Below are 19,897 nucleotides of genomic sequence, written 5' to 3' on the forward strand. Positions count from 1 at the left end.
GGGGTGATGGGATGAAGCTGGAACACAAAACGTTCCATTTGAATGTAAGGAAAAACTCTCTCAGTGTTTGAGTGAGGGAGCCCTGGCCCAAGGCTGCCCAGGGAGGGTGTGGAGGCTCCTTCCTTGGAGGGCTTCAAGACACGTTCCTGTGTGACCTGATCTAGGTGAACCTGCTTCTGCAGGGGGGTTGGACTGGATGATCTCTAAAGGTCCCTTCCAACTCCCACCATGCTGATTCTGTGATCTTTTGTTGGTACTTTTAATACTAAATTCACAATAAGCAGTACTCAGGTGAAAGGCAAGTGAATAAGACAAAAGGTTGGCAAACTTCAGCAATGTCACTTTAAACAATATATCACTTGGAAATTCACTTCCTAACACAGTTTCCCCACATTCTTCCTACTAACACTTGCTTGTGATTCCCAAAAGCTGATGATACGATTCAAGCTCCTCATTGTTTTTAAACAAATTTAACAGGAAAACTATTAAATGCTTCCATAAACAACTTCTCCCTGCTCAAATCTGAAGGAACTGACCCAGTTACTTTGTGTCAGCAAAGTGGGAATGATCATACAAAACCACCATACACACAGCAGTAACATGCTAAAGAACTCTGTTATCAAGCAGGGTGCATAGAAGTCAAAAAATGACCAGCAGTACCTGTGAGCTTAATTTTGGACAAGCGTGCCAAGATGCCTGGTAGATCTCCCAGCTCGAGCTTCATTTCCTTCCATTGTCTGTCCTCTTTGGATTCTGTTCTTACTGCTGTGACTGAGTCTCCAGTTTCCACAGCTGACTTCATTTCTACCAACTCATTTCTGCTGGATGTCTCAGGCAAAGGCTGATGAGCAGATGAAAGTGGTCTAATCTTGTACACAACCTTCTTTTCTTGCTCCTGTTGCTGAAGCTCAGCAAAAGCAGATGCAACTGAGTCTGACTTCGGTTTGGCTCGTTGGCTGAGGTCTTTGTTGCATTGTGTTACGTACTGCAAAGAGTGGAAGAAGTTAAAGATGAATAGTCAAGAAGATATTTCTGTCCATTTCAGGTTCACTATTATTGCTGTTTGACTGTTATTGTTGGGAGAATTGTTGTGTGATGACACAATCTAATTACCCAAATGTTCACACCTGCTTCACACATGAAAAGAGTTTTTGAAGGTATTACAAAAGCAGCTTCTCCAAGACACAACTGCATCAATAGTGTTTAGTTAACCTTGAAGAACTGCTTCTGGACAAAACTACTTCCCCCCTCAGAGCCCCAACAGCAAACTCTACTTTGTTAAGAGTGCAAAACTACCAGATAACACCGTTTGATTTAAAATCGATCAATTCACCTTTAAACAAAAGGGCAGCCACATCCCATAACTCCAGTCTCCAAAGGTGAGCACTAAACTTTTTACATCTTTAAGATATGGAAAAAAAAGAAATCAGAAGAATACCAGAAAACACAATCCACCTCCCATGGCACACAGCGATCTCCCACTGTTACTATTTAAGCCCAACTTGATGCTAACGAACTAGACAACAATTTTCTACAGGAGTTCTAGCATTTAGCTAGAACAGAAGAGGTTCCAAAGAAACACAAGGAAGAATTTCTTCCCTGTTGAGGTGAGGGAGCACTGGCAGGGGCTGCCCAGATGGGCTGTGGAGGCTCCTTCTCTAGAGACATTCCGACCCAGCTGGATGAGTTCCTGTGTGCCCTGCTCTAGGTGGTGCTGCTCTGGCAGGGGGGTTGCACAGGATGAGCTTTCCAGGTCCCTTCCAGCCCTTGAGATTCTGTGATTCTTTCCTGCAATGTTTCATATATTTCAAGCCCAAGAGACAGGTATAAAGACTGTGCTTTCAACTAATAATGGTTTAAAGCAGACATTATTAATTACAACGAGGAAGAGGGATGTGAAAGTGAGTGATGTGAACACAGACCAAAGCAAGAGCAAAACCAAGGAATGTTTGAAGTGGTGGTGATCCCCAGGAGCATGACTGAGATGTCATCATTTGCCTCACAGAGGACTGAAGCTCAAAAAGACCCCAGCAGATGTTCCTGCTCCCTGCAGCCAAAGCAGTCATTAGCTATAAAACTTAGTTTCAGCCATATTCCATAGGTATAGCCCCAAAATACCACAAACAGGACACAAGTCAGGGAAGTGCAGCATGTCTTTTGCTGCCTTCCTCTGGCATATGATACAGCTTCTAAGCTGTATCTTCTATGAAGATACAGTTTTAAGACTTTGACTGATAATTACAGCTCTCTAACAGCTAAAACTACCAGCACACCCCAGAACGCAATCCATTCAGTTAACTAGCTTCAGAGGTTTGATTCCAACATACTGATTAACATCTCAGTCAGAGCACACTTCCTCCACAAGTGAGTTCCATCCACCTCCTGTCTGACTGCTGGCCAAGAGCTGACTTCCTTGTCACTGTCTTTATAATAACTCTGTAAATCATCTGATGTTTCTCCACAGGAGCTGAGCAGTTGTTTCACAGGCCCAGGAAGGCCTCTGTGAGTTAGAGGACACGCTGCAGCACGAGCACTGCTCCTCGATACAGCGGGTTTCCTCCAATCTCAAATGCTTTAGCTGCCCTGATGCAGGGCAGAAAGGGAGATGCTGGGGATTGCCTGAGCTTGGCTGATGAGAGAAATGTTCTTTTTATCAACTGATCTCCATTTTGATTCATCACATGGGACAAAGCAAGTTAAAGAAACACGGGATAATGGACTCCCTGGCTTACCATTCGCTTGAGGAGGTTAAAGCACTGGAACGCAATGACCCTGCCGCTGGCTGCAGGGCACAGAGGCACGAAGGGGCACGGCACGTGCCAGACTCCAGTGCTCCTCAGGTGCCAGGCAAATAACCCTGTTTGAGGAAGGAAAGCAAAACAGAGAACATGAGATTCCAGTTCCTTCTCTGCCACTGAGTTTGCTTCTCATTCAGACTAGTCTCTACTGTCAGCTGTGACTCAAGACACCCCAACAAACATGAGCCAGGGTTGCTTGGCTGGGGAGGAACACACAGTCTCAAGGGCTGGAAGGGACCTGGAAAGCTCATCCAGTGCAACCCCCCTGCCAGAGCAGCACCACCTAGAGCAGGGCACACAGGGACTCACCCAGCTGGGTTGGGATGTTTGCAGGCTCCAGGTGAGTGAACTCAAGTGTGGGTTTGCCCTGATGGTTTTGGGGTTTCCTCTGAAGCCTCACAGCTCCCCAGAGCTGCATTTTCAGTTTACTGTTCCATTGCCACCTCTGCGTGCTACCCACAAAGGTAGCATCCTGGCAAAAGGCACAAGCAGCGCTGGAAGGAAGCAGCTGACTGTAGCAGCACCCAACCCACCACATCATTATGTGTGCCCCACTCTAGCTGGCCCTCCTGGGCCAGGGGGCTGCACTGGATGAGCTTTCGCGGCCCCTTCCAGCCCTTAGAGTTCTGTGAGCAGGCACCCGTGTGCTACAGCACCTATATCCATACGATACACGGCGACACCCGGGCTCTGCACAGCCCCGTACAACAGCACTCACACCGGGATACCCGGGCCCCGCACAGCCCACCTGGAGCAGCCCCGGGCACCACTCACAGCCCCCGGGCACCACTCACAGCCCAGGGCACCACTCACAGCCCCGGGCACCACTCACAGCCCCGGGCACCACTCACAGCCCCCGGCACCACTCACAGCCCCCGGCACCACTCACAGCCCCCGGCACCACTCACAGCCCAGGGCACCACTCACAGTCCCCGGGCACCACTCACAGCCCCCGGGCACCACTCACAGCCCCCGAGCACCACTCACAGCCCCCGGGCACCACTCACAGCCCCCGGCACCACTCACAGCCCCCGGGCACCACTCACAGCCCCCGGCACCACTCACAGCCCCCGGCACCACTCACAGCCCAGGGCACCACTCACAGTCCCCGGGCACCACTCACAGCCCCCGGGCACCACTCACAGTCCCCGGGCACCACTCACAGCCCCCGAGCACCACTCACAGCCCCCGGGCACCACTCACAGCCCCCGGCACCACTCACAGCCCCCGGCACCACTCACAGCCCAGGGCACCACTCACAGCCCCCGGGCACCACTCACAGTCCCCGGGCACCACTCACAGCCCCGGGCACCACTCACAGCCCCCGGGCACCACTCACAGCCCCCGGCACCACTCACAGCTCCGGGCACCACTCACAGCCCCCGGGCACCACTCACAGCCCCCGGCACCACTCACAGCCCCCGGCACCACTCACAGCCCAGGGCACCACTCACAGTCCCCGGGCACCACTCACAGCCCCCGGGCACCACTCACAGTCCCCGGGCACCACTCACAGCCCCCGAGCACCACTCACAGCCCCCGGGCACCACTCACAGCCCCCGGCACCACTCACAGCCCAGGGCACCACTCACAGCCCCCGGGCACCACTCACAGTCCCCGGGCACCACTCACAGCCCCGGGCACCACTCACAGCCCCCGGGCACCACTCACAGCCCCCGGCACCACTCACAGCTCCGGGCACCACTCACAGCCCCCGGGCACCACTCACAGCCCCCGGCACCACTCACAGCCCCCGGGCACCACTCACAGCCCCCGGGCACCACTCACAGCCCCGGGCACCACTCACTGCCCCCGGGCACCACTCACTGCCCCCGGGCACCACTCACAGCCCCCGGGCACCACTCACAGCCCCCGGCACCACTCACTCCCCCGGGCACCACTCACTGCCCCCGGGCACCACTCACAGCCCCGGGCTGGCCCAGCCTCAGCCCCCGGGCACCACTCACAGCCCCCGGCACCACTCACAGCCCCGGGCACCGCTCACAGCCCCAGGCACCGCTCACAGCCCCCGGGCACCACTCACAGCCCCGGGCTGGCCCAGCCTCAGCCCCCGGGCACCACTCACAGCCCCCGGCACCACTCACAGCCCAGGGCACCGCTCACAGCCCCAGGCACCGCTCACAGCCCCCGGCACCACTCACAGCCCCCGGCACCACTCACAGCCCCCGGGCACCACTCACTGCCCCGGGCACCACTCACTGCCCCCGGGCACCACTCACTGCCCCCGAGCACCACTCACTGCCCCCGGGCACCACTCACTGCCCCCGGCACCACTCACAGCCCCGGGCACCGCTCACAGCCCCGGGCACCGCTCACAGCCCCCGAGCACCGCTCACAGCCCCCGAGCACCACTCACAGCCCAGGGCACCACTCACAGCCCCGGGCTGGCCCAGCCTCAGCCCCCGGGCACCGCTCACAGCCCCCGGCACCGCTCACAGCCCCGGGCACCGCTCACAGCCCCCGGGCACCGCTCACAGCCCCGGGCTGGCCCAGCCTCAGCCCCCGGGCACCGCTCACAGCCCCCGGCACCGCTCACAGCCCCGGGCACCGCTCACAGCCCCGGGCACCGCTCACAGCCCCCGGGCACCACTCACAGCCCCCGGCACCACTCACAGCCCCCGGCACCACTCACAGCCCAGGGCACCACTCACAGCCCCCGGGCACCACTCACAGTCCCCGGGCACCACTCACAGCCCCCGAGCACCACTCACAGCCCCCGGGCACCACTCACAGCCCCCGGCACCACTCACAGCCCCCGGCACCACTCACAGCCCAGGGCACCACTCACAGCCCCCGGGCACCACTCACAGTCCCCGGGCACCACTCACAGCCCCGGGCACCACTCACAGCCCCCGGGCACCACTCACAGCCCCCGGCACCACTCACAGCTCCGGGCACCACTCACAGCCCCGGGCACCGCTCACAGCCCCCGAGCACCACTCACAGCCCAGGGCACCACTCACAGCCCCGGGCTGGCCCAGCCTCAGCCCCCGGGCACCGCTCACAGCCCCCGGCACCGCTCACAGCCCCGGGCACCGCTCACAGCCCCGGGCACCGCTCACAGCCCCCGGGCACCGCTCACAGCCCCCGGGCACCGCTCACAGCCCCGGGCTGGCCCAGCCTCAGCCGCCGGGCACCACTCACAGCCCCAGGGCACCACTCACAGCTCCGGGCACCACTCACAGCCCCAGGGCACCACTCACAGCCCCGGGCACCACTCACAGCCCCGGGCACCACTCACAGCCCCCGGGCACCGCTCACAGCCCCGGGCTGGCCCAGCCTCAGCCCCCGGGCACCACTCACAGCCCCGGGCACCACTCACAGCCCCGGGCACCACTCACAGCCCCGGGCACCACTCACAGCCCCAGGGCACCACTCACAGCCCCGGGCACCACTCACAGCCCCGGGCTGGCCCAGCCTCAGCCCCCGGGCACCACTCACAGCTGGCCCAGCCTCAGCCCCCGCCGCCCTGCCCCTGAGCCCGGCGCTGCCCGCGGTCTCCCCGCATCCCGCGGCCGTACCTGGCAGCGCCCGGGCCGGGCCGCAGCGGCGGGCAGCGCTCATGGCCGCGGGGCCGCTCCCGCCGCCGCTGCCCTCACCGCTCCCCGCGCCGCCTGGGCGCCGACATCTTGCCCGGCACGACCTCCAAACGCCTTCCGGGTCGAGGCTTCCGGCGCCCTGCGCTGCCCGGGAGGCGGGAGCGGCGGGGCTGGAACCGGGCGGGGCTGGGCCGTGCGGGGCTGGGAGTGGCGGGGCTGGAGTGGCAGGGCTGGGCCGTGCGGGGCTGGAGCCGTGCGGGGCTGGGCCGTGCGGGGCTGGGAGCGGCGGGGCTGGAGCCGTGCCGTTCTGGGGCCGGGCGGGGCTGGGAGCGGCGGTGCTGGGGCTGGGCTGTGCTGGAGCGTGCGGGGCTGGGCCGTGCGGGGCTGGGAGCGGCGGGGCTGGGCCGTGCGGGGCTGGGGCTGTGCGGGACTGGGAGCGGCGGGGCTGGGCCGTGCGGGGCTGGGAGCGGCGGGGCTGGGGCCGTGCGGGGCTGGGAGCGGCGGGGCTGGGCCGTGTGGGGCTGGAGCCGTGCGGGGATGGGAGCGGCGGGGCTGGAGCTGTGCCGTTCTGGGGCCGGGCGGGGCTGGGAGCGGCGGGGCTGGGGCTGGGCTGTGCTGGAACGTGCGGGGCTGGGAGCAGCGGGGCTGGGGCCGTGCGGGTGTGGGGCCGTGAGTGGCAGGGGGCAGCAGGGCTGGGGCCGTGCGGGGCTGGGAGCGGCCAGACCAGGTGCCCCGGGAGCCTCCCGCCCCACTCGCGGGGTGCTGCGGCCGGCGGGATGGTGAGACGCGGTGCGGGGCGGTGGGACGTGGTGTGGGGTGCTGCGGCGGGCGGGATGGCGAGACGCGGTGCGGGGCGGTGGGACGTGGTGTGGGGTGTTGGGACACGGTGCGGGACGGTGGGACGCAGTGCAGGGCGGTGGGACGTGGTGTGGGGTGCTGGGACACAGTGTGGGGCGGTGGGACATGGTGCGCTGAGGGTTGGGGCCAGAGTTGAGCCCAGAGTCCGGCCAGGGCAGCCTCAGCGCTGCTTGTCTCTGCACAGCTTGCAGTGCCCTCGCCTGCCTCCCAGCCTCCGTATTCTAACAGCTGCGCAGTTGCTGTGGCACCCGGGGCAGAGCAAGGGGTGCCACGCAGCTCCTGGGGAGGTCACTTCATACTTGTGAAGCAGCCAAGAGAGGTGTAATAAAAATTAACTAATTCTTGAGGGTATGGAGTCTCATTCCCCAAAAGAGACAAAGGTTTGGTTAAAAAATGTGAAGCAAAATGTGTAGTTCCTAAAGTAAACTCTGGTTATTAGAGGTTTGGTTTCTGTAGCCCTCGGGTGAAGTTGTGTGGCACAGAAGGTCACATTGAAGAGCTGACCCACCTGTCATCTCACAGAATCCCAAGGGCTGGAAGGGACCTGGAAAGCTCATCCAGTGCAACCTCCCTGCCAGAGCAGCAGCACCTAGAGCGGGGCACACAGGGACTCATCCAGCTGGGTTGGAATGTCCCCAGAGAAGGAGCCTCCACAGCCCATCTGGGCAGCCCCTGCCAGTGCTCCCTCACCTCAACAGGGAACAAGCTTTTCCTTGTGTCTCTTTGGAACCTCTTCTGTTCCAGCTTGTGCCCGTTGCCCCTTGTCCTGTCATTGGCCATCACTGAGCACAGCCTGGCTCCAGCCTCCTCACACCCACCCTTGATGGATTTGTAACCATGAATGAGGTCACCCCTCAGTCTCCTCTCCTCTGGGGCTGGCTGGGTCCTTTGTGAAGCTGAGTCAAACTTTCCAACCTGAAAGGGGAAAAAAGAAAGCTGATGGAGCTGGTGTAGCAGAACTCGGGCTGCACAGGGTCTGTGGGCTGCAGGCTGGTGCGAGGCACAGAGGAGGAGGGCTGGAGTCTGAACAGAAAGGGAAGGGTTAGGACTGCTCAGGCTGTAAAGTGTAATTGCACCCCCAGGCATCTTTAAAATGTTTTCTCTTAAGAGTTTAAGTTCAGGAGATGTAGGCCATAAGTCACTTAAATGCTTTTGAAAATCATTCTCCATATTTTAACACAGAAATCTTCCTTAGAGCCATCTCCCCAGGCTTCCCTTTCTTTATAGGGCTCAAATTCATGCAAAAGTAATCTTCAGTCATTATTAGGAAGATAAAATGAAAACACTCTCTAATTCACCAAGAACATCCGACTTTGAAGCATCTATTTCCTCCCTCTATTTGGGGAGCTGGGGAGAAATTAGGACTTCACATTTCTTGCAGTTAATATCCTGCCTTGCTCCGAGTTCCCCTCGCTGAGCACATATCACGTCCCAGTTCCTGGCTGTGGCCCTTGTTGCACAGATTCGGCCTCGACTGAAATTTACACCTGCAAAAACAGCATAACCATCCCATAGCAAACACACACAGGGGTTACACAGGGGGCTGGAGGGGCTGGTTGGTTTTAGGGCAGCTTGGGTCAGAAAGGAAAAGGCTGAGGCAGCCAAGTGTTCTGTGTTAAAGTTTAATGGTTTTCATTGCTTTTCGCTCGGCGATAAATCGCACCCCTGGAGAGAGGAGGGGACAGTGCTACTGTTCTAATTAAGGCAAATGTTATCCACGGGCCTCAAGACAGAGCAACACCTCCTGTGAAACCATAAGGATGATTTAGGGCACACAGACTGCCACGTGCCTGATGGGGTTTAACCACTGAAGCCACTCCTAGAGGGGAAGAACCATCTCGGGACTTCTCGTGGACACAAGTATCCAAATGTCGGAGTTGTATCTCAGTGGCTCCACAGGCTTTGGCTCTCTCCACCAAAGGGTCAGGCCTGCAAAGGGCTGGTTCAGCAGAAGCTGCCTCCACAAAATCCCGAGGGCTCCAGAAAGCACCTGGGCCAGGGGCTGCAGAAACGGGGCTCCAGCCCCTCCAGGGAGCGCTCAGCACCCTCCCCCTCAGCTCCCGCCGTCCAGCTCGGGGAAGCGAGGCTCCAGCATCACAGGAGGGGTGCAGCGGGCTCTGCTGTCACAGGGCTGCAAGGCCCAGCCCTGCCGTGGGGCAGAGCCATCCCTGAGGCAGCTCTGGCTGTTTTGCTGGTTGCTAGGATGGGTGATTGCTCGGTATCTCCTGCAGCTCCCTCGCAGGTGTGAACACTCCACCTCTGTCTGCAGGGTGATACAAGGGGCATTTAACCACAGGACTCCCATTAATGTTAATTATGGAGCACCTATTAACAGCATTCTACGATCCTTTTTCCTATTAGCACCATCATAAATCTGATTGGTGGGGCTTAATTAGATCTCAGCAGCAGAATGCAAGTTTGATACATGAAAGGGCAAATTTGTGGAGACAGCAAACTATGATTAGACTTTAATCTCAATATCTCTCCTCCTCTTACTTGTAACACCAACAAGGCTTCTTGTAGGACTGATCTGCTGTCAGAAAATGATTTAAAAGATTGACTAAAAATCTGATCTTTTCCTTGCTCCACAGAAGGTGACATTGACAGAGCTCCACAGAGACCTGAGGTACTTGGTGGCATTGATGGTAGAGCTCCACAGAGACCTGAGGTACTTGGTGGCATTAACAGAGCTGCACAGAGACCTGAGGTATTTGGTGGCATTGACAGAGCTCCACAGAGACCTGAGGTACTTGGTGACATTGACAGAGCTGCACAGAGACCTGAGGTACTTGGTGACATTGACAGAGCTCCACAGAGACATGAGGTACTTGGTGGCATTGATGGTAGAGCTCCACAGAGACATGAGGTACTTGGTGGCATTGACAGAGCTGCACAGAGACCTGAGATACTTGGTGGCATTGACAGAGCTGCACAGAGACCTGAGGTATTTGGTGGCATTGACAGAGCTCCACAGAGACCTGAGGTACTTGGTGACATTGATGGTAGAGCTGCACAGAGACCTGAGGTACTTGGTGGCATTGACAGAGCTGCACAGAGACCTGAGGTACTTGGTGACATTGATGGTACAGCTGCACAGAGACCTGAGGTACTTGGTGGCATTGACAGAGCTCCACAGAGACCTGAGGTACTTGGTGACATTGATGGTAGAGCTGCACAGAGACCTGAGGTACTTGGTGGCATTGACAGAGCTGCACAGAGACCTGAGGTACTGGCACAAAGGGGACTCGAAAAGCCAATTGCAGAATAAATAAGCTGGCATCCTGCTGTTACTGCAGTAACCTTTCCTGTGACTGTTGTGTAGTTCAGTAACACACCACGGGGGAAGTGCAATTCTGCCCTGGTCAGATGAAGCTCTATTTGTTTTTTGGGGGCACAGTCAGTTACAGAAATGGTGTCCAAAGCAAAGAGCACTGGGACATATCAGAAACACAGAAATAACAGATAAAATGAACTAAAAGTACTGAAGGCCAAGCCAGACTGTAAGGATTGATTGCTTAAGTTATCCAGACTGAGCAAAAGATCTCTGGGCACCACCACAGTTATATACCTGCTGAGAGCTCCTTGAGACAGGGCTTGTATCATCTTGAGTGGACAGAAACTCCTGCTGATTCTCATGACATGTCAAGTAGTTCCTTGAGTCACTTGTAATGAATCACAGAATGGTGGGGGTTGGAAGGGACCTTTAGAGACCATCCAGTCCAACCCCCTGCCAAAGCAGGTCCCACCTAGATCAGGTCACACAGGAACGTGTCCAGGTGAAGTTTAAAAACCTCCTGAGAAGGAGCCTCCACACCCTCCCTGGGCAGCCTGGGCCAGGGCTCCCTCACTCAAACACTGAAGAAGTTTTTCCTTAAGTTTAAGGGGAACTTTTTGTGTTCCAGCTTCATCCCATCACCCCTTGTCCTGTCATTGGATACAACAGAAAAAAGTGCTGCCCCAGCTTCCTGACACCCACCAGTGAAGTATCTGTAGCTATTAATGAGCTCCCCCCTCAGTCTCCTCTTCTCCAGACTGAACAGCCCCAGGTCCCACAGCCTTTCCTCAGAAGGAAGATGCTCCAGTCCCCTGCTCATCTTGGTGTCCCTGCACTGGCCTCTCTCCAGCACTTCCCTGTCTCTCTGGAGCTGGGGAGCCCAGAACTGGCCACAGGACTCCAGATGAGGCCTCAGCAGGGCAGAGCAGAGGGGGAGCAGAACCTCCCTTTACCTGCTGCCCACACTCTGCTTGCTGCCCCCAGGCTGCCATTAGATTCTTGCCCACGAGGGCAGGTTGCTGCTCATGGTCAGTTTATTATCCCCCAGCACTCCCAGGTCCCTCTCCTGGAGCTGCTCTCCATCAGGTCAGTCCCTGTGCTGGTGATGGGGTTGTTCCTTCCCAGGTGCAGGACTCTGCCCTTGCCCTTGGTGAACCTCCTCTCTGCCCAGCTCTCAATGGCATGGGTCTTGGGGAGTTCTATGATTTTCTACACGTCAGCATTTGTGATACACAAACTTTGTGTCAATGCAAGGCTGGCTCATAAATATATTTTGGTTTTAAAGAAACTTCTCAACCAGGAACAAAATATACTGGTACCAACAGCCTGAAGCATGCCAGTTCCATGCTATCAAAGACTTGCCCTCAGTAAATAACTCCCAAGAGGAAAGTAGCAGGGTAAAAAAACCAAAACAAACCCACATCAAAACCCCCAAACCCTTCCACCATCCCAGTCCCAGTGGTTTGGAGTAGTTAAAGCTTCCAAGAAGAAGGGAAATAGTAGTCCTGGTAGATCAGGGCTCAGTAGCCTTTCTCAAAGTGGTGCACCAAGCTCATTCCTTTCCCAGAGTAGAGCTCATATACACCATAGGAAGCCAGGAGAAGCTAGAAACCACTGCCCATCCCCAGCTGTCACAGGTGGCCTTGTGCTGACCCTGTGCTATGCCATTTTTTGGCAAGCCCTGTGTTGCTTGCTCCACACCTGCAGTGGAGCACAGGCTTTAAAAGCTGGTGCAAATTCAGCTGTGATCAGGCCTGGAGTTGACATCAAATCTGGTGCAAACAGCCAGGCAATGGGAAGTGAACACCCAGGTGACTCGAGATGAGCAGTATGGGGGGAATCACCCCTAGTAAATGGCAAGACTTGCCTTAAAGCAGCAGCAACCAGCCACACAGATTGGCAAAGGAGCTACAGAACCCACTGCAGCTTCCCCATCACAGCAGCCATCCCTCTTTAGCTCACCCTGACATTGCTGTGTCTGATAAGCAGTGATACCTCTTATCACTTAACGTTCTCAGCCAGAGTCAACAATAGCTATTTCCAGCAGGAAATATTTCCCTTTGCCCTGAAAACAACATTCTGAAGCCAAGGACCTGTGTCCTGTGCTCTTTCAGCTGAGAATTGCTGCTCAAGTGTCTCCAGAGCCTCTTTCTGCTTTCCCCCCACACACCTTCTTGCACAGGGCTTTCCTTCCCTGCAAAATCTATGTCAAATTCCCAAGCTGCCTAGGACTGAAAAGATCTAATAAAAATAAGATTTATTAAGGGCAGGGGGAGGAAATCAGATTAAAACTGAAGAAATAGCTTGCATAACTGATCTCCTATACTCAGCCACTGCTCAGGAAGTGCTGGGTACACAGACATTAACTGTTTTGTGGAAGTGCCTCAGCCTGTGAGCAGGGCAGGCAGGCAGCACCCTGCAGAGTGGCTCTCCACAGACATGGCCATTAGCTGCACAAAGCCCACCAGTGCTCACCTCGCAGCTTCTCAGCACCAGATGCAAAGCTGTGTCCCACTAACTCACTATTAAGTGCTTTTGCCTGCAGACCTTCTCCAGCAGTGGCAGAAGAGCCCCAGGCAATGCTGTGCAGAAGGGCTTGAGGCACCCAGCCTCTCCAAGCCTGAGAGCCCAGTATCCCCACCACAGCCAGTATCTCTCTGCTTCTGCCCACCACCAGCTCTCTGGGAGCAGTTTGTGCATGCTAGGAGACCTTTAGGATGGCTCTTTCTTCCTCCCCCTCTTTTGCCTCATCACTCTTCTCTGCTCACCCCAAGGCCATGAGTTGCCCTCCCTGTCAGTTCATCACCCTCTCCACCCCCTTGCTTTCATTAGGTTTAAACCCCACCTTGCAGCACCCATATTGGCAGGGCTCCTCTTTCTGACTTGGTTTTCCTCCCTCAGCAGCATTTTGCCTGCCAGGCAGTGCTCAGCCCCAGTAGTTCTCACGCTGTGATGACACGCACGACAGCACCCATCTGCTCAGCCCCTGTCTCCTGTCCCTGCACAGGGGCTGGCTGAGCACCATGCACCCCCCTGTGCCAGGTTCCAACAAACACCTTCAGCTTCCTCCTCATCCCAAACGATGCCCAGACAGTCCTAATTCAGTCACTGTGGGCTCCAGCTCCTGCAAGCAATTCTCACTCTTTATTGCTCTCATTTTGGATGCCTTTGCTTCTCTTCCTTGAATGTAGATTTCGGACTGAGCAGCTCCAGCATCTCCCATTTACCTTCCCCAGGCATCTCCAGGCTTCTCCCTTGCCAAGTCCAAGCACTGCTCTTTCACTTCTGCTTCCACTGACAGAGCTTCTGCACTTTTCTTACAGTTTCATTCACAGAAGGCCTCTCACAAATCTTCACAGCTTCTTCGAGGTATTTTTCCTACTCGTTCTCCAAAACTAAATGAAGAGGGAGCAAATGGACTTGTCCCCTGGATCTCAGGCAGAGCTTATCTCTCACTGCTTGGATGCAGGTTTTCTCCATGTTTCTTGCCACCTCAGCCAGGTGTGCAGGGATGTTGTGGCCTTGGAGGGTTGGGAGCATGGTTTTGAGAAGTGATCTGCCACGTGACAGTGGCTTTGAATCCTGTCCCTACACCCTCTGGAGCCTCTGTGGCCACCTCCTCCTTCCCCAGCAGTGGAAGTTCATGGTTGTCCAGAGGCACCTTTGCCAACCACTCAAAGCCTTCCCAACACAGAAGGTCCTACAGTCATCTGCTGAGTCAAGTCAGGAAAGGACAACTTGCACTGTCTGCATTCCTGCCCAGCCTGGTGTGTGATGCAGCACAACCATGGCTGCATCACAGAACCACAGAGTCTCCAGGGCTGGCAGGGACCTGCAAAGCTGATCCAGTGCAACCCCCCTGCCAGAGCAGCACCACCTAGAGCAGGGCACACAGGGACTCATCCAGCTGGGTTGGAATGTCTCCAGAGAAGGAGCCTCCACAGCCCATCTGAGCAGCCCCTGCCAGGGCTCCCTCACCTCAACAGGGAACAAGTTTGTCCTTATGTCTCTTTGGAACCTCTTCTGTTCCAGCTTGTGCCCGTTACCCCTCGTCCCATCATTGGCCATCACTGAGCACAGCCTGGCTCCATCCTCCTGACACACACCCTTCATGTATTTGTAACCATGATCAAGTGTAGTGTAGTGTAGAAGGTATCTGCAGATTATGCTTTAGAATTATATGTAATTTGTGAATTCTGCACTTTCAGATGACTCAGTTGAACTTCAGGGCACTGGTTGTATTACTTTACATCGTGAAACTTAAACCCCGAACCAGCTCTTACTGAAATCAATCAACAAATGCTTCCATTGACTTAAATGGAGGTTGAATCAGGTCCACTGCTAACACTCCCACATCCCTAATTAACCATCTGCTGCATCACTGAGGTGAAGGGAGACAGCTCCTCAACACTCCCAGGGAAAACTGTGACTGAAGCCCCACTGTCAACCTTGTGCTTGCTCGCACTTGGGTTTGTGCGAGACGTGTCCTCCCCTGCAGTGGCCGTCGCTGTGGTGCCAGCAGCATCAGCACAGCTTTCCCAGCACCTCGTGTCAGTTGTCTCACAGACTAAACAGCTTCCAGCAAATTTCCTGTTCTGTGTTGCCCACTCCTGCCCTGTGCTATTTCAAGCTTTTAGGTAAGAAGCATCACAAGGCCCTTAACCCTAGGCTGTTCAGAGAGTTGTTCAGCAGCACAGTTTCTGGCATTCAGCATAAAATGCCTTCTGCTGTCAGAGCAGCACCAAACAGGCACATGCAACAACTGCCTTGCAAGGGCAACAGCACCCCTGAGCCTCACCATTACACGTGGTGATGCCTCTGTACCTGATCCAAGGTCTTCATAAATTGTGCTTTTTATAGTTCTGAGCAGTTCTGGGAACACCCAAAGTGAGATGAGGGAGAGCTTTACTGCTCGCTGCCTCTGCTGAAAGGACACTGCTTGACTCCCTGAGTGTGGAGCAGCCCTGCCCTTACGGAACGCTGCCTGGCTGGACTGAGGTCTGCTCCTCTGCCTCCCTCATAGAATCATAGAATGGTGGGGGTTGAAAGGGACCTTTAGAGATCATCCAGTCCACCCCCCCTGCAGAAGCAGGGTCACTTAGATCAGGTCACACAGGAACGTGTCCAGGTGGGTCTTGAAGCCCTCCAAGGAAGGAGCCTCCACAACCCCTCTGGGCAGCCTGGGCCAGGGCTCCCTCATTCAAACAGGGAAATAGTTCCAAAGTCATCCTCACCTCCAAGAAGTGGAGGACAGTGATAGCTGATCCTGATGTAAAGAATGTGGCCCCTGGCAGCTCCTGAGCAGTGTGAGACTGCAGAGCCTGGGGAGGAGAAGCTGGGGCAGTGGTGGGCTGGGCCATGCTGCTCCCCCGCATCACCCTCACACACGGTCCAGGGCTGTGGTGGGCGCTGAGCACCTCCCCTGCCCAGGGCTGCATCTGCTCACGTCCCACCACAGAGCCAAAGTCAGCCTTGGTGTCAGCTGTTTGCGCTGCAGTGAGTGATGCTGGTGACTTGGCTGCTGGCAGTTTCCCTTCTGAGCGGCGCTGTGCCCAGGCATGTTTCAGGAGCACAGCGTGGCGGGTGTGTAACATGAATGAGGCCGTAACCACTCACCATCTTACTCCCCTCACACCTTGCTGTCCTTGCTGGTTTGCTGCTGCCTGGCTGAGTTCTGCATCCCCAGGGGAGCAGCGCTTCCTGGCAATCCTTTCTTCACACCTAGCTCAGTGGTGAGCACATCCCCCCTGGCTGGGGGCCGCAGGGCTGTCTGCTCTCCCTCCTTCTCCCGGGTGTCAAGCCAGACAAGTTCCTCGTGGGAGAGGAGTGAGGAACTCCAGTGTTCCCCCCCACTGTGAAGGGAGGAATGGTTTATATTTTTCTAATTTGTGTGTGCCTTAATTGAGATTCTGAGGAAAATATCACACAGGAGAAACACACCAGAGCTGGCAACGGGAGAGACCCTCAACCCTCTCAGCAGCATGTCCTTCCCCGGGGTCTTGCAGCCTGGGATGCTGCATGGCTAAATTAATGAATGCCTTGCGTGTGTTCCCACTTGATCTCTACAACACAAAACACACCCAAGGCACAGGAAGGCTCTTTTTATTTTAATTAAGAATCTGTGTCCTGTTGACTGTGAACTCCACGAGCTGCTGGGGACCTGCACGCTCACATCCAGGGCCCTGAGCAGGCTGACACCAGGAGGCTGCCATGCTCAGAACAATTCATTTGCCTGCAAACTGTTGCCACCAGGTCCTCGGGAAGGAAGGGCCCATGGTTGGAATGACACATGGGGGAAGGCTGCAGGGGTGCAGGTTGAGCAGCCCTACTCCAGGAAGGAGAGAGATGTTGGACATCTTTGCTATTGCCTTTGAGCCTCCGTGGAAGAATGTCTTATAGGGACATTGACAGACTGTGCAGAAGCCCCTCAGCAGAGGAGGGGGCTGCTGTGCCAGACAAGTTATGTTTTTCAAAGACTGCCTGTTTGGGTTCCTGGCTGCTGCACTGGGATTTTGTCCCTCCAAAATGGGTGTTGTGGTGCTACTGATTCCAACTGGAGCAAGGCTTAGCCCATGGTGTACATCATCCTGAAAGACAAACCAGGTCCAGAGCAACCTCCTCAACTCAATCAAAGGAGACTGAGGATGTCTTGATTGTAGAAAAGCAGAACATACATCCCCCTTATTTATGGATGTTTAGGGCAGTCAGATTTATTACAAGTCATGCAGCCCAGCAGTCGTTTTTGAAGCTCTCACATCCCAGACCAACTACCCGTGCTCATATGAGCCTCAGCAGTTGACAGCCATAGCAAAGAACTTGCAGAAAGGATAACATTTATGAACATATCAAAATGATTCATAATGGACTATTAAAAATAGCAAGAGATGAAAGAGTCAGCCTACAGATAAGCCATTTTGAGATCCTCCATAATTCAGAACTCTGTTTTGAAAAGCCAAGTTTTAGCTATCACAGATCTGTCCCTGCTGCTCTGCAGATAACAAGGAAGGCTGTTCTGACCAGGGTGAGAGCACTCTTCCACCTCAGGACTCTTTATTTCACCTCAGGGCTCTTTATTTCACCTTAGGGCTCTTTATGTCTCTCTGGCAGCCATCACACATACTGAAAAAGGCTTTGTGTAACTCACACCCACCTTCCATCTCCATACGCTGCCGAAGCGACGAGCCCAAGCACACATCCAGCTCAGCCTGATTTCCCTGGGGCTGGCTCCACTGTGCTGCCATGTTCTAAGGGTTAATTTTGGCAAACAAGGGGAGCTGGTCAAGTACAGCCTGTGCACCCCCTGGGCAGTTCCCAGACTCTGTCAGGCACTCGGTAACACACTAACCCATTCATTTTTGATGAATTTGTGGCATGTTGGACACGAGCCAGAGGCTGAGCTGGGAACAACATTTATGTATATCTCCACACAATAATTGATGCCTGCCCCAATCACAGCCTTGCCCTAAGCCACAGCATTTCCAAACATTTGCATTTCTCCCAGCCCATTCGCACTGGCTTTGCTTGGCCCAGCCTCGTGGAAAGAAACACAGACACTGAATGCAGCTGAATGCTTTGATTCACTGAGAGAGGCTGATGTTGCCTCTCTGGCTCTTCTACCAGCCCACAGTGTAAAGATTCTTCTGAGGTGGAAGGAGCTGTTGTTCTATGTCGTGACAAGCACCAGGGGAGGTGCAGTCCTTGTCCTGTGAAAGGGCTCTTTGCCAAGCAGCCATCTGAGCAAGCTCTGTGTGCCATCCCAACAAAGCAAGAGCCTGCACAGGTTGCTTCTTGATTGTCTCAAAGTGAATCACTATCCACAGTCTGGAGGGAAGGAGCTGATGCAGCTTACATCATCAGTGTGATGGATCACAAGGTTTCATAGTATTTCCAGGCACTGCATTAAGCCACCAAAACATGAACCAGAGAGTCTGTGTTGAGAGCTGCAGAGCAGATCAGGAAGCTACTACAGATAGCTCAAAGCTGTCCTCTGTATGTTCTAAGTGGAAGAGGAGAAAAGCAAGCCAGAAAGATTCAGAGATTTGTTGGAGAGGTTTGCAATGTGTCTAGAGAAAAATGGAGCTCGGATGCAAACAAGTTTAGTGTCCATTAAAGCTCAGATGAGACAAACCTTGAGACCTGGGCTGAGAGGAACCTGCTGAGATTCACCAAGGGCAAGGGCAGAGTCCTGCACCTGGGGAGGAACAACCCCCTGCACCAGCACAGGCTGGGGGTGACCTGCTGGAGAGCAGCTCCAGGAGAGAGACCTGGGAGTGCTGGGTGAGAATAAACTGACCATGAGCCAGCATGGGCTCGTGGGCAAGAAGCCAATGGCAGGCTGGGGGCATCAAGAAGAGTGTTGGCAGCAGGTCAAGGGAGATTCTGCTCCCCCTCTGCTCTGCCCTGCTGAGGCCTCATCTGGAGTCCTGTGGCCAGTTCTGGGCTCCCCAGCTCCAGAGGGACAGGGAACTGCTGGAGAGAGGCCAGTGCAGGAACACCAAGATGATCAGGGGACTGAAGCATCTTCCTTCTGAGGAAAGGCTGTGGGACCTGGGGCTGTTCAGTCTGGAGAAGAGGAGACTGAGGGGGGAGCTCATTAATAGTTACAAATATCTCAGTGGTGGGTGTCAGAAGGTTGGGGCAGCACTTTTTTCTGTTGTGTCCAATGACAGGACAAGGGGTGATGGGATGAAGCTGGAACACAAACAGTTCCATTTAAACATAGGGAAAAACTGCTTTGGTGCTGAGGTGAGGGAGCCCTGGCCCAGGCTGCCCAGGGAGGGTGTGGAGGCTCCTTCTCAGGAGGTTTTTAAACCCCACCTGGACACGTTCCTGTGCCCCTGATGGAGGGGAACCTGCTTTAGCAGGGGTTGGGCTGGATGATCTTTAGAGAGCCCTTCCAACCCCCAGCATTCTGTGGTTCTTTGATTTGTGAAACCTGCAGAAACCAGAGCTGAATTTGGGTATGATCACAACAGGAGGTTGTTTCTGGCCACTGTGGAGGAGTTGGTGATAGTGCAGTAAGAAAAACAGCCTCTGGAATAGCACGTGGCTCAGAGTGCTCAGAAGATCAGAGACTCACAGAGAGAGAAATGAAGCTCAGGTTCACCCAAAATATCATGACAATGCCTCTGTGCTCTGTGAGACCACTTCCCCATATGTGTAACTGCTCTGGTTGTCAGCACTAGTAATCACAGAGGTGCCCTATCTGGACCTCAGAGAAGAGGAGGAGGCATAGCCACACTTCCCACAGTGCCATCGCCCAGGTACGGGCGGCAGCCAAACCAGAAACATTTTTATAATGGAAAATCTATTTTCCACTTGTCTGTAGCCAAGATGGGGCCTGAGTCGAGTCAGCCTGGCCAGTATCACTCATTAACCAGCCCTCACTTGGTTTGACAAGGCACTGT

General features: G+C 55.3%; 2 protein-coding genes across 2 annotated transcripts in view; one reads left to right on the forward strand and one right to left on the reverse strand.

Annotated features, from left to right (window-relative positions):
* The window catches only part of LOC104561974 (protoheme IX farnesyltransferase, mitochondrial), a 116,323-nt gene extending 109,902 nt beyond the window's left edge, over positions 1 to 6,421 (reverse strand). Inside the window, exons 1-3 of the mRNA XM_062011009.1 lie at positions 6,341 to 6,421; positions 2,733 to 2,857; positions 661 to 985 (exon numbers count right to left, since the gene is read on the reverse strand). Coding sequence (XP_061866993.1) covers positions 661 to 985; positions 2,733 to 2,857; positions 6,341 to 6,383 — 493 coding nt within the window. The 5' untranslated portion in view covers positions 6,384 to 6,421. The remainder of the gene's footprint in view (positions 1 to 660; positions 986 to 2,732; positions 2,858 to 6,340) is intronic.
* A 622-nt stretch (positions 6,422 to 7,043) lies between these two features.
* Positions 7,044 to 10,488, forward strand: LOC133627198 (uncharacterized). Its single transcript, XM_062011096.1, has 2 exons — positions 7,044 to 7,137; positions 9,808 to 10,488. Exons 1-2 carry the CDS (start codon positions 7,135 to 7,137, stop codon positions 10,486 to 10,488), a joined length of 684 nt encoding a protein of 227 aa, XP_061867080.1. The 5' UTR covers positions 7,044 to 7,134.
* Positions 10,489 to 19,897: the final 9,409 nt, after the last annotated feature.

The sequence above is a fragment of the Colius striatus genome, chromosome 18, assembly GCF_028858725.1.
Source record: "Colius striatus isolate bColStr4 chromosome 18, bColStr4.1.hap1, whole genome shotgun sequence".
In the NCBI taxonomy this organism is placed as follows: domain Eukaryota; kingdom Metazoa; phylum Chordata; class Aves; order Coliiformes; family Coliidae; genus Colius; species Colius striatus.